We start from the raw sequence: 13,490 nt of genomic DNA, 5'->3' as shown, positions 1-13,490 counted from the left end.
AGGAATCAGCAAGTTCTGGTCCCTCAAATGGGTCCCTAAAATTCGAGAAACAATTAGTAGGGATTTCCTTTCAGAGCCTATGGTATTGTTTCTGAGTCAGATTTTCTTTTTTTTTTTCTTTTTGCATTGCTGTCCCTCTTACCATTTTCTTTTTAGAAATAGGCTTTACAGGCCGGGCGCTTGTAATCCTAGCACTTCGGGAGGCCGAGGTGGGCAGATCACCTGAGGTCAGGAGCTCCAGACCGGCCTGACTAACATGGTGAAACCCCATTTCTACTAAAAATACAAAAAATTAGCCGGGCATGGGGGTGTGCACCTGTAATTCCAGCTACACAGGAGGCTGAGGCAGGAGAATCGCTTGAACCCAGCAGGGGGAGGTTGCAGTGAGCTGAGATCGCACCATTGCACTCCAGCTTGGGCAACAAGAGCGAAACTCCGTCTCAAAAAAAGAAAGGAAGAAAGAAAGAAAGACGGAAAGAAAGAGGCTTTACTGAGGTATAACTACATGCAATGTTAATTTAGCAATTTTAAAGGTACAACTGAATGAGTTTTGACAAATGTACACAATTGCGTAACCACCACCACAATCAAGATGTAGAACATTTCTATCGTCTCAATAAGTTCCCTCATGCCCTTTTGCAGTCAGGAATTATCTTTCACTTAGCAAGTTATAATTATAAATTGCCCTATAACCTCATGCAACAGTCTCATTTCCTAAGAATAGCTCCATTTTATATATACCAAACCATCTCGCTCCTGACTGTAACTCAGCCCAAATGAGAATTGTTACACCATGCTTAGAATTATATTGCAGAAGTGTAAAAAAGCACACTTAAATGTTTAGAGTATGAAATATTGGCTATGGTTCAAATGATATGAAATAAGATTAACTAGCTTTCTGGGGAAGTAAAAAGGAATCACCAAGTGTTTTAATCTTTCTGGAAAATGTTCATTCCTAAGGTCCACCATACTCTACTGGTGGGAACTCCTAAGCCGTCTATTAATAGCTAGGAAAGATTCAGCAGATCTGCTCTCAGAGGCCTGGGTGTAAAAATTTTCCCGATCTCTACTGACTGACAGTTCTATTAATAGACTAACTTTTGAACTTTACAGCATTACTTGGTGACAATAAGCTATAAGACACTTCACATAAAACACCAAGCTTCACATAAAATATCAAGCTTCTAGCACAATCGAGTGTCTAACACAAACGCTGTCATTTCCCTACCACCCGCTGGTTATGCCCAGGAACCTGCATGTTGAGACTGCAGTTTTCCCTGTACAAATTGGAATACAGAAGTCAAAGTCCTTTGCCAACTGCCACAGTACAAAACAGAGCCATTTCCCTTTTAGTGGAGTTAAGCAGCCAAACACACCTGGCATATCCAGAATTCCTGCATGCCAGAAATGGCACGCACCCCATAAGATCTGGTATGTCTGAGAAAGTCTGGAAGATAGGTTTGTTGTTGTTCAATTTCTCACATGAACTGTTCTTCCTTCCTCAAATGCACACATGAGTAGTATGGGAAGGCCAGAGGGGTCTCAATGGACTGGGCCATTTTCCATCTCCTGCACCTGCTACACTGTAACATGAATCCGTTTTTTCTATTCTTACCTCCCCACCCCCCAAGCTTCAGTTACATTATGAATAATGCAGGCTGAATTACAGATGCACAGCTGACAGGCCAGCTTGCTATGTTCTCTACTCCAAGGATACTACTTGGACCTTCTTCCACATTCCTCCTTATTGGAGCTTTTCACAAACCACTTCTTAGGAATCTCTTCTGCCTGGGTCATCATTGTAAACTAAAGAAGTTTCTCAAATTACAAAAAGTCTGTAGCAGTTTAAAAAATACCAAGGAACTCTGGGAGTAAGGCAGGCTTGATCTTGGAGCTCTTGCGTTTGGGCAGATACACTTATGATTATAAATGATTAGTGCGGAAGCTGGAAAGACACGAATCTCAGGGTACAAGAGAGGTTCTTCAGGCACTACAATATTAGGTGGTATTTTCTGACCAGAAAGTTCTTCCCTGAAAAAGCTAGCTGAAATAGTAATTCAATCTCTAGAAGCCAGCCAGGAAAACTAATACTATGGCCTGTCATGATGTTTCTGGGAGAGCTGGGATTCCATATCAGGTTTTAAATAATGGGACATCTAAGTAACTGGGTACGTAAGGAAGCCCAGGATAGGTAAAAAGAAGGAAATGGTTTGCCAAGGCCTATTAGGACAGCTCATCCGAGGATGGGTCTAGGAAGTACACAATCCCACTTAAAAGGAAAACAGTATTTTGGAAACAGTATATATAAGAAACTGCAGGTTTTGGAGGTATGAAAAGCAGGAGGAATGACACTTGTCTAGGTAATTCTTGGAGGAAGATGAGGACCAGAAGAACCCTGCAGGAAAAAATAACTGCCAGTATACTTGATAGGAAGTATTTCAGTGCAATTTTGAGGGTAGTGCACAGATCGATAACTCTGGATCCCGCTGGTTTGTTTATGGCTGGGACCGTCTTAAGTTGGCTAGGGCAGGCCTATGGCATATTTCCCAATATGTGGTTTGGTGTGTTTGGGAAGGAGTTGTATCTGTACTCAGACAGGTACCACTAGCTCTTGTAAGGGAGAAAAGTGGTAACAAATACTTAAAGAGACAGCAACATATAAGTTATTAGTGTCTAAGATCACTACTGATCAACACAAGTACTGATCAAAGAATCCACTGGCCTGGAAAGTGGATCTGGTAAGAACTTGGATGAGAAATGACCACACATGAAGGCCCTGGGGTGATATACAATTTTTTTTTTTTTTTTTTTGAGACGGAGTCTCGCTCTGTCACCCAGGCTGGAGTGCAGTGGCGCGATCTCGGCTCACTGCAAGCTCCGCCTCCCGGGTTCACGCCATTCTCCTGCCTCAGCCTCCCGAGTAGCTGGGACTACAGGCGCCCACAACCGCGCCCGGCTAATTTTTTGTATTTTTAGTAGAGACGGGGTTTCACCGTGGTCTCGATCTCCTGACCTTGTGATCCGCCCGCCTCGGCCTCCCAAAGTGCTGGGATTACAGGCGTGAGCCACCGCGCCCGGCCGATATACAATTTTTGAAAACGCAAAAACAGTAATATTGACTTGCTACCCAAGTCAGGTTATAAAGCAATTAAACATTAAAATGATGGTCAATAATAACAGGAAAACATGAACTTGAATGAGAGAAAAATCTGGGGAAATTAAAATTTTAGATTTGTAATCTAAGTTTAAATGGATGGTCCTGGAGAGTTAGAAAGGGTTATAGTTAAAATCAATTCTGAATACAGTAATGCAAATGAAATATACAATTATTCACAACTGTTGATGAAGCAGTGAGGATGAGCTATCTAACGCATTTTGCCGTGTAAGAGGACAGGTAAGAAGAATGTGTTCCTGCCAACAACCTCCAATTCCCACCTTCAATTTCTCCTCAAAATTCTCTAAGAACCACTACAGTGGAGTTAATGGAAAAGAGACTTGTTCAGCCTAACTCTCCGGGTGGCAGAATGATTCCTGGTGAAGGAAAAGAAATATAGAGTGAACTGCTCTTCAACATCAGTGTTTTCGGTCTCAAAGAGGATGGTCTCTGGAAAAAGTATTTCCATTGGAATGTCATTAAGCAAAATATCCCTTAAAGGAGATTTTTATACTTTTTGCATAAAATACACATAGTAAGCATGATCCATAAAATTACTCGCTATTGATAAGCAATTATCTCTGTAACTGACTGATTCATTTAACACTAACCTGAGTTTTAGGTTAGATTAGTGTGAACAGAAGTAGTTTCAAATCCCAACTCCTCCAAAACCTTGGGAAAGTTGCCCATGCTAAGTCTGTTTCCCTCATCAGTAAGATGGGAATATTTCCCAACTCCTAGGGTTGTTGCTGGGAGTCAACAAAATACTGTAATGAAATACTGTATATAAGACACCTAGACACCTTGTGAGCCCTCAGGAAATGTCTACGCCCTGTCCCCAAATCACCTATCTTAACTCCTCTATCCTTTTTAGCCCCAAAGCATGCTATGTGATGGCGATGGCCAAGTTATAAGTCACCATAAATATATATTAAACAGTCCAAAACACCTTGTTGAACAGAAGTAATCATACCAAAGACATGGATTCTTCTTTTAATAAATGTTAATCCCAACTAACCAAAAAATCACAGAAATACTGGGTAAAACACTTAATCATTTCCACGGGAGGAAGTGGGGCAAGCAAAAATAAAAGCAGCACTGGGGTGCACATCTCCATTCTGGGCTGTCCAGAGGCAAAAGCGTATGCAAAGTCTTGGAGAGATAAGGCAGAAAGGGGACGGAATACCAAAGCCACCCAGTGTGAGTGATGCCCTTGTGTCTCAATGTGAAGGAAGCAAGGACGGGCACATCAAGAGCTACGAATAACCTTGAGTTTTGGAGACTGGGCACTGACAGCTAAAACTTGGGACTTCCAATGTAAGTTCCTTGGGAGGAGTGCCTCGGGTTTGCTCTGCTGTGTTCCCTTAGTACCCACACCAGTGCCTTGCTTGCAGAATTAATAATTGCACCCACGTGCTGGTGGAAATATAATGGAAGAACAGACGCTCTCCAAACAATTGCTGACTGGAAAGGCCGGGAGTGAAGGGAAGATAAGGCACCAAGAGTGGGTAACCCGAGGGAAGGTGAGGTGTAAGTCCAGGGGCTTTTCACTTCGTGACAGTGGGGTCCGACCCCCGGGCTGTCAATCCGCACAGATGACGAAAAGGGGCCTGGGGCAACCCTGGGTGCGGTGCCGGCTGGCGGTAATGCCGGCGCTGGGACTGTCGGCAGCGATGGGAGAGGCAAGGTGAGCGACGGCGCCCCGGAAGCAGTTACCTGTAGTAGCTCAAGAGCCCGTTGCTCAGCACGAACCACCGCCGCTGGTAGCCTTTGATATAATTGGTCCATTTGAAGAGCCAGCCCTCTCGAGCCGAGCCCGAACCCCCAGCGCCCGAGCCGCCCGAGCCCCCAGTCGGCGGCGCAGGGGCCGGGCCAGCCGCCGCCACTCCCCCGGCCCCCGGGCCTCCCGCCGCCGCCGCGACCACAGTCCCTGACGCGGCCCCGGAGCCTGGCCCCGCGTCTCCGCGGCCGCCGCCTCCTCCCACCACTGGGGGACCGGCGCCGCCGCCGCCAAGTGCTGCAATGGCTGCCGGGCCTGGCCCCACCACTCCTCTCAGCTCCGTCGCCGCCATGAGCCGCCGCCGCCTGGAGATACAGGACCGGAACCGCCTACGAGAGCCGCCGTCGCCTCCCGGAGCGCCCCACAACGCTACCGCATCAGCCACCGCCGCGCAGCGTCCCCGCCCCGCCAGGCGAGCCGCGGGGAGGAGGGCTCGACCGCCGGGAAGAAGGACGTCGATTGGTGCCGCTGAGTGTCACTTGAGGAAGACCCCGCGGACATTGGCATTTCTCTCGGGCCTGTCATTCTACAGCGCCCAGTGAGAACTTGGGGTGGGACGCGTCCTCCTGGCCCACCGTCGATTGGTTCAGATAAAGGCCAATCAGACATATGAAGAAGTTCATTGGTGCTTTCCTGAAGTTTCCAGCGCTCAGGGAGGACGGGAGAATGCGGGGTGCCCGGCCAATCTGATCGCCGATTGGCTGGTGTTTCCGCCACTCATTTCAGTTTATGCTCCTGTCACTGCCACGTCACCCCCTCCCATCACTCTTCTCATCATCCTTTTCCGCCCTTATGGATTGGTGGTTGGTATCAGCTGCTCCCCATTTTCTACCATTTACTGAACGAGTTGAGGAAAAAGGGAAGGAGTCTTGTCTTTACATCGTCATTTTCTTTTTTTATTGGTTAGCACCTATGCCACTCACGTGGTGGAGAGGCGAGGCAATAGTTGGAGATGATTGGTTCTGAGAATTGGCTGTGAAAGCGGCATTGCTGACCAATGAGAGATACTTAATAAGAGAGGGGCAGGCCGGGGCAACCAACGAAATCCGAGAAGAGCGCTTGGGGGCGTGTCCGCCTGTTTCAGCCTTTGGGAAGTTGGTGGGAGGTGAGAGTGACTCGGCCTCTTAAAAGCGTTCTTTTGACATGGGTGTGTTGTCGTGTTCACGTTTTCTGAATTAAGACCTTTGTAGCTTCTTGTTAGGAAGAACCTGGCGGACAGAGTAACTCTCGGCAGTCAGCCCCCGCCTGAGGCTCCCTTTAAGGACGCCTTTCTAACTCGAAGCTGGACACCCAGATTCCAGGGCTGCCCAGAAGTAGCTTCTCCAGCCCCTTCCTGGATCAGTGGTCCCCCTAGTTCCCTTCCCTGTTTGCTCGTTATCGCTCCACACCGCTTGTGTCTTGATTCTAGACTGTCGTATGCCTATACTAATTCTGTCCCTTTCAGAAGTAGATTCGCGAGGACCTGACTTTATGTGTCTCTTCCAGACCTAAAGGCCCTTGGTCTTAGCATCATAGGTGCCATGTAATGCTTTGGACAGAAAATCATTACTTTTTTTGTATCTTTAAACTGATATATCGTAGTTGTACATATTTAACTTTGGACAGAAAATTATTTTTTGTATGTTTAAACTGATATAGTTGTACATATTTTCAGGGATACATCTGGTATTTTGATACACGTATTCAATGTACAATTATCAAATCAGCGTAATTGGGATATCCATCATCTCAAACATTATCTTTGTGTTGGGAACATTTTCTGCTATGCCTTCTCTTGTAGCAGGAAATTGTTATTTTTGATCAACTCACTATTCACACATTTGTGAAGATTACAAATTCAGTAACTAATGTAACATTTAGATGTAAGCTCTTGTTGCAAATGTAGCCCAAAGCGCTGTACTTTGGGGAATCTAGCATCTGTTACATTTTGCTAGTTTGAACAGGCAATAGAAATAGCTATTAGATACTGTAAAAGAAATTGACTTTCTTTGCCAATGTGCTTCCCAGTGTCAATAAATTAAAGTATCCTTTTTTAGAAAATGGTTTCAAAAGAAGAGCAGTATTTATTGAATTCTGGAGAGAGAATGCTCTTTAAAAATCTGCAATTTTTACTATCAGGGATCATTTCTATAGCTCATTACTAGTGAATTTCCCTGAATGTGTAGAGCAAAATAAAATCTGCTGTTAGATGTAGGCTATTTGGGATTTTTTTTTTCATCGAACTGGAGTTAATCTATTTAGGCTTGAGTCCTGCTTTTGCTACTTACTGGGTCTATGCCTTTGAGAAAGTTATTTAAGCACTCCAAGTCTCAGTTTCCACTTCTATTAAACAGGAATAAAACCTCACAGGGATGCTGTTGTGATTAAGTGCGTTTGAATGTGTTTGATCAACTGTAGATAGCTACAAACATGTGAGTTGTGTTGCCAAACACATCTCACAGGTTACTCGCCATCACAAAGGAGAAACATACTTTTACAACAGGGAGATCTGGCAGTCCCCACCTTAACCCAGTTATCCAATTTAGTATCAGTAACCCTTGGACAACCAACGTTTTTATGAGGTTCCCAGTGTGCTGCAGCACGAAGTATACAGCATCACTTAATGGTGTTTTCTTGCCAAAAATACTGAAAGTGAATCTTATCAAGGCTTTGGATCCAAACTCCAGTTTACCGGGGCTGGAGGAACCAGTTGAACCATAACCCCAAGGAGATAATCAGATAAATCAAGAACGTGAAGCATTCTACAAACAACTATTTTATAGAAGATAAGACATGAAGATCAAGGAAAATCAATGTCATAAAAATGGTCATGGGTGATTGTTCTAAATTTGAAAAAAAAACGTAAAAAGATACAATCAAATGCTTAATTGGATTCTGGTTCTGAAAAAGCAGCCTTTTAGACATTTTTGAGACAATTGGGGGAAATTTGAAATGGTATTAGATGTTGTTAGTTATTACATTTGTTCATTGTAATAATGGTTTGCTGGATATGGGGGAAAACATCTTTACAACTTGGAGAAACGTAGGAGTGAAGAGTTACGATATCTGTAACTCTCTTTGAAATGGTTCAGCAAAAAAGAAAGATAAGAGACCAGTCTGGGCAACATAGTTAAACCTCTGTCTCTACCAAAAACAAAGCAAAACAAAACAAAAAATTAGCTGGGCATGGTGGCCTATTCCTGTAGTTCCAGCTACTTGGGAGACCGAGGTGGGAGGATTGATTGAGCCCAGGAGGTCGAGGCTACAGTGAGCTGTGATTGTGCCAGTGCACTCCAGCCTGGGTGACAGAGTGAGGCCCTATCTCTCTGTCTCTCTCTCTCTCTCTCTCTCTCTCTCTCTCTCACACACACACACACACACACACACACACACAGTCAAAGAAAGATATATACTTTGAAATGCATACACACACATCTATCTGTCTGTCTGTCTACTTCCTTTCCTACCTATCAAGCAAATATGGCAAAATGTTAATTGTTAAATCTATGTGGTAAGTATATAGGTGTTTACTATTATTTCTACTTTTATTGTATATTTGGAATAATAATTTTAAAAAAGGTTTTGAAAGGCTAGTTTGACCTACTGTTGTTACCTAACACTGCCTCCAGAATACAGACCAGAATTCTTGGCCTGGCAAATGAGACCTATGACAATCTGATGTCACCTCTCCTTTCCAGTTCTTTTTTTTTTTTAGACAGAATCTCACTCTGTCACCTAGGCTGGAGTACAGTGGCACTATCTCAAGTGATTATCCTGCCTCAGCCTCCAGAGTAGCTGGGATTACGGGCATGCACCGCATGTCCAGCTAATTTTTATATTTTTAGTAGAGACAGGGTTTCACCATGTTGGCCAGGCTGGTCTCGAACTCCTGACCTCAGGTGATCTGCCTGCCTTGGCCTTCGAAAGTGCTGGGATTACAGATGTGAGCCACCCAGTGGTGGCTTTGAAATGCATACACACACATCTATCTGTCTGTCTGTCTACTGCCCTCCCTACCTATCTATCAAGCAAATATGGCAAAATGTTAATTGTTAAATCTATGTGGTAAGTATATATGCTCACACCTGGCCTCTCTCTTTTGTACTGGTGTACTGTGCGCTCCAGTTAAATTGATCCACACATCTTTTTCCACATTCACCCTACACTTTCTCAAATTGATGCCTTTGTGTGTACTTTCCCTCCATTAAATGCCCAGTGAACTCCCTCCACAGAATTTCCTCGGATTTTCCTGGCTAGAAGTAATGCCCCTTCCTCAGGAATTGCAGAGTTTCCTGTGATGTTAATTGTCTTGCCTTATAATTATCTATGTTTCAATCATATCTCCCCTACTAGAGGGTCAATTTCTCTAATGTGTAACCTGTATCTATTTCATCTTTGTTTCCCCTGTGACAGCACACAACCTAACATATTCATCTATTTAACAAATACTTATCAAGTATCTATTATATGTCTTCAGGCCTGAGCCAAGTCTTAGGGACAAAGTAGTGAATGTACAAATAGGCTCTGGCTCCTCGTGAAACATAAAGGATCTTAGGGATATACACAGTATTTGTAGTGAAAAAATATGTACAGTAATTATACACATATGCACAGTAATATGGAGGACAACAGGTGTAACCTGTTTCAAAAAGGGATAAACTGTTTAAGCTGCCATCTGGGGACTGGGGAGGAGTAAGCAAAGGAAATAAATCAGTCTTTCTTTTCCTTTTTTTTCCTCCGTAGCTAAAATCAGTCATTTTTCTGTGAAGGCCTGAAGAAGAAAAGAGAGGCAGTAACTGAGGTGAGTACATAAGGCATGGAGAGTGAAGACCCCAAAGGGCTGTAAGACCTCATAAGGAGTTCAAGTTTTATTCTCATTGCGACAGGAAGCAATCAAAGGGATTAGGGCAAGTGACCCCAATTCATTCATTCTTTGTGTCTTTGTTTCTTTCTCTCTCTTCTTTTCTTTTCTTTCTTTCTCTCTTTTTTCTTGACAGGGCCTTGCTCTGTCATCTAGGCTAGAGTACAATGGTGTAATTATAGTTCACTGCAACCTTGAACTCCTGGGCTTAAGCAATTCTCCTGCCTCAGCCTCCCAGATAGCTAGGGCTATAGGCATGCACCACTTTGCCTAGATAATTTTTATTTTTTGTAGAGACAGGGTCTTGCTATGTTACCCAGGCTGGTCTCAAACTCCTGGCCTCAAATGATCCTCCTGCCTCAGCCTTGCAGTGTTGGGAGTGGAGCCACCATGCCTGGCCTCAATTCTTGTTTAAAATGATCACTGGCTGATGTGTGGAGTCACAAGAGTGGAGAGGGACAGCAATTAGGAAACTTCTACCATCTTTTTTTTTTGAGATGGAGTCTCGCACTATTGCCCCGGCTGGAGTGCAGTGGCGCCATCTCAGCTCACTGCAACCTCCACCTCCCAGGTTCAAGCAATTCTTCTGCCTCAGCCTTCCAAGTAACTGGGATTACCGGCACCCACCCGCATGCCCGGCTAATTTTTTTGTATTTTTAGTAGAGAAGGGGTTTCACTATGTTGGCCAGGCTGGTCTGGAACTCCTGACCTCACGTGATCCGCCCGCCTCGGCCTCCTAAAGTGCTGGGATTATGGACCTGAGCCACCATGCCTGGCCTTCTACCATCTTTTAGAAGAGAAATATTGATGACTTGGTTGAATGTGGTGGAAACAGGAATGGAGAGAAGTGGATACATTCCAGATATATTTGGAGATATAACTGATAGGACCGGGCACATGATAGTGATTCAGTTAATGCTTAATATGTGAAATAATTACAACTTTTAAAAATTGGTGTTTTATTTTTCTCATGAAGTCATTGTTCTTATCCCTATGTCCAGTCAGTAACAAAAAACTGGATGATCTTTTATGCACCCCTTTCTTTACTGGCCTAGATTCTTGTGCATTCTTCTCACTTTTAAACTCGTCTATTTGCCTTTAGTCTATCTTCCAGAATTCTCCTCACAACTGCCAAAGGGATCTTTTTTTTTTTTTTTTGGTACAGGGTCTCTCTCTGTCACCCAGGCTGGAGTGCAGTGGCACAATCTTGACTCACTGCAACCTCTGCCTCCTTGGTTCAAGTGATTCTTGTGCCTCAGCCTTCCAAGTAGCCGGGACCACAAGTGCATGCCACCACGCTCTGCTAATTTTTGTATTTTTTGTAGAGACAGGTTTTTGCCATGTTGCCCAGGCTGATCTTGCATTCCTGAGCTCAAGCGATCTGCCTGCCTCAGCCTCCCAAAGTGCTGGCATTACAGGCGTGAGCCACCACGCCCAGTTGGATTTTCTTAAAATAGTCTGTTCTTAACTGAGTTTCTTGCTCCGTAATCCTCAATGACCCCCCTCTGGTCTACAGGATAAAGTCCTGATAGCTCACTCTGCCATCTAAGGCCCTTCCCTACCAGGTCCTAATCTTGCTTTCCTGTCCCACTTTTTACAACTCTTTTCAGTCCATACTGGTTTACCTGCCAGACACCAAAATATTGGACATTTTTGCTTTCATGATTTTTTTACATAGACTCTATGTTTTTTTAGAGCAGTTTTAGATTCACAGCAAAATTGAGCTGAAATTATAAAATTCCATGCACAGCCTCTCCTACTATCAACATCCAGAGTGGCATAACTGTTAAAATTGATGAATCTACACTGACACATCATTATCTTTTTTTTTTTTTTTTTTTTTTTTTTGAGACGGAGTCTCACTCTGTCGCCTAGGCCGGAGTGCAGTGGCCAGATCTCAGCTCACTGCAAGCTCCGCCTCCCGGGTTCAAGCGATTCTCCTGCCTCAGCCTCCCGAGTAGCCGGGACTACAGGCGCCCGCCACCGCGCTCGGCTAGTTTTTTTGTATTTTTTAGTAGAGACGGGGTTTCACCATGTTAGCCAGGATGGTCTCGATCTCCTGACCTCGTGATCCGCCCGTCTCGGCCTCCCAAAGTGCAGGGATTACAGGCTTGAGCCACCGTGCCCGGCCTGACACATCATTATCTACCCCACACCTATAGTTTATATTAGAGTTTATTTGGCATTGTACGTTCTATGGGTTTTGACAATGTATAATGACATTTATCCAGGATTATAATATCATACAGATTAGTTTTATTGTCCGGAAAAACCTCTCTGCTCCACTTCTTCATCCTCCTTTTTCCTTAACTCTTGGCAACCAGTGATCTTTCTACTGTCTTCATAGTTATGCCTTTTCCAGAATGTCATATAGTTTGAATCACACACATACAGTTGTCTTTCAGTATCCATGGGGAATTGGTTCCAAGATTCTCTGCAAATACCCAAATCCACAGATGGTCAAGTCTGTTATACAAAATAGTATAGTATTTGCATATAACCTATACACATCTTCTCTTATACTTCAGATTATCTCTAGATTACTTCTAATACCCAATACAATATAAATGCTATGTAAATAGTTGTTATCCTGTATTGTTTAGGGAATAATGACAGGAAAAAAGTCTGTACATGTTCAGTACAGGCACAAGCATCTCTTTTTGGGAGAATATTTTTGATCCTTGGTTGAATTCATGAATGCAGAACCCACAGATATGGAGGGCTGACTGTAGTTTGAAAAGAAATCTTTTAAAAATTGGCTTCTTGCCGGGCGCAGTGGCTCACGCCCGTAATCCCAGCACTTTGGGAGGCTGAGGCAGGCTGATCACAAGGTGAAGAGATTGAGACCATCCTGGCCAACGTGGTGAAACCCCATCTCTACTGAAAATACAAAAATTAGCTGGGCATGGTGGTGCATGCCTGTAGTCCCAGCTACTCAGGAGGCTGAGGCAGGAGAATCGCTTGAACCCGGGAAGGGGAGGTTGCAGTGAGCCGAGATCATTCCACTGCACTCCAGCCTGGGCGACAGAGCGAGACTCCATTTTTAAAAATAAATAAAATAAAATAAAATAAAATTGGCTTCTTTCACTTAGTAGTATGCATTTAAGTTTCCTCTATGTATTGCATTATATAGATGTACCACTGATCTTGACCACCTCACTTCAAATCCTGTTTTGACTAAGTGATGCAATCTTGGACTGTTTACTTAACCTCTCACCAGTTTCCTTATGACCATACTAACAGCATCTGTTCTCAAAGTTTTGGGAAAGGATTAAATAAAAATACATGAAATGTGTCTGGCATATGGTAAATCATAAATGCTGACTGTAATTACTAATTATGCAAGACTATCTTTGTAGCACAATGTAACTAACCCTAAGGGGACCCACGTCTTTCTTGAGGGCATTAGACGTACCATAGAAAAACCCGGAAATACTGGGACTTTATGTGAGGTTAAAATGGATTAATATAATGAAGGCATGCCAGCTTTTATTGAGTGTTAAGCACTTTCACAAATATCAATTTTTTGTCATAATCCCACTTGTTCTATCTCCCCTTTTACAGGGAGAGAAACTGAGATTCATGAATAAAGTAACTTGCAAAGGTGAAGCTAACACTCAAACACAGATATGAATAGGGCTATAGTCCCTAATATTACTTGTGCCTTGGAATCATTTTTAAAACAACAACAATTTGAGGTGCCGGGTGCAATGTCT

At 43.7% G+C, this 13,490-nt stretch overlaps 1 protein-coding gene across 1 annotated transcript in view; it reads right to left on the bottom strand.

The window, feature by feature from the left end:
• OSB (oxysterol binding protein) overlaps positions 1–5,226 on the bottom strand; it is a 42,836-nt gene extending 37,610 nt beyond the window's left edge. The window contains exon 1 of the mRNA XM_011712611.2: positions 4,871–5,226. Coding sequence (XP_011710913.2) covers positions 4,871–5,226 — 356 coding nt within the window. The remainder of the gene's footprint in view (positions 1–4,870) is intronic.
• Between the last annotated feature and the right edge of the window lie 8,264 nt (positions 5,227–13,490).

Source organism: Macaca nemestrina, chromosome 12, assembly GCF_043159975.1.
Source record: "Macaca nemestrina isolate mMacNem1 chromosome 12, mMacNem.hap1, whole genome shotgun sequence".
NCBI classification, from domain to species: Eukaryota; Metazoa; Chordata; class Mammalia; order Primates; family Cercopithecidae; genus Macaca; species Macaca nemestrina.
Note: the sequence above shows the minus strand (reverse complement) of the source record. Positions and strands in the feature narration are given on the sequence as shown.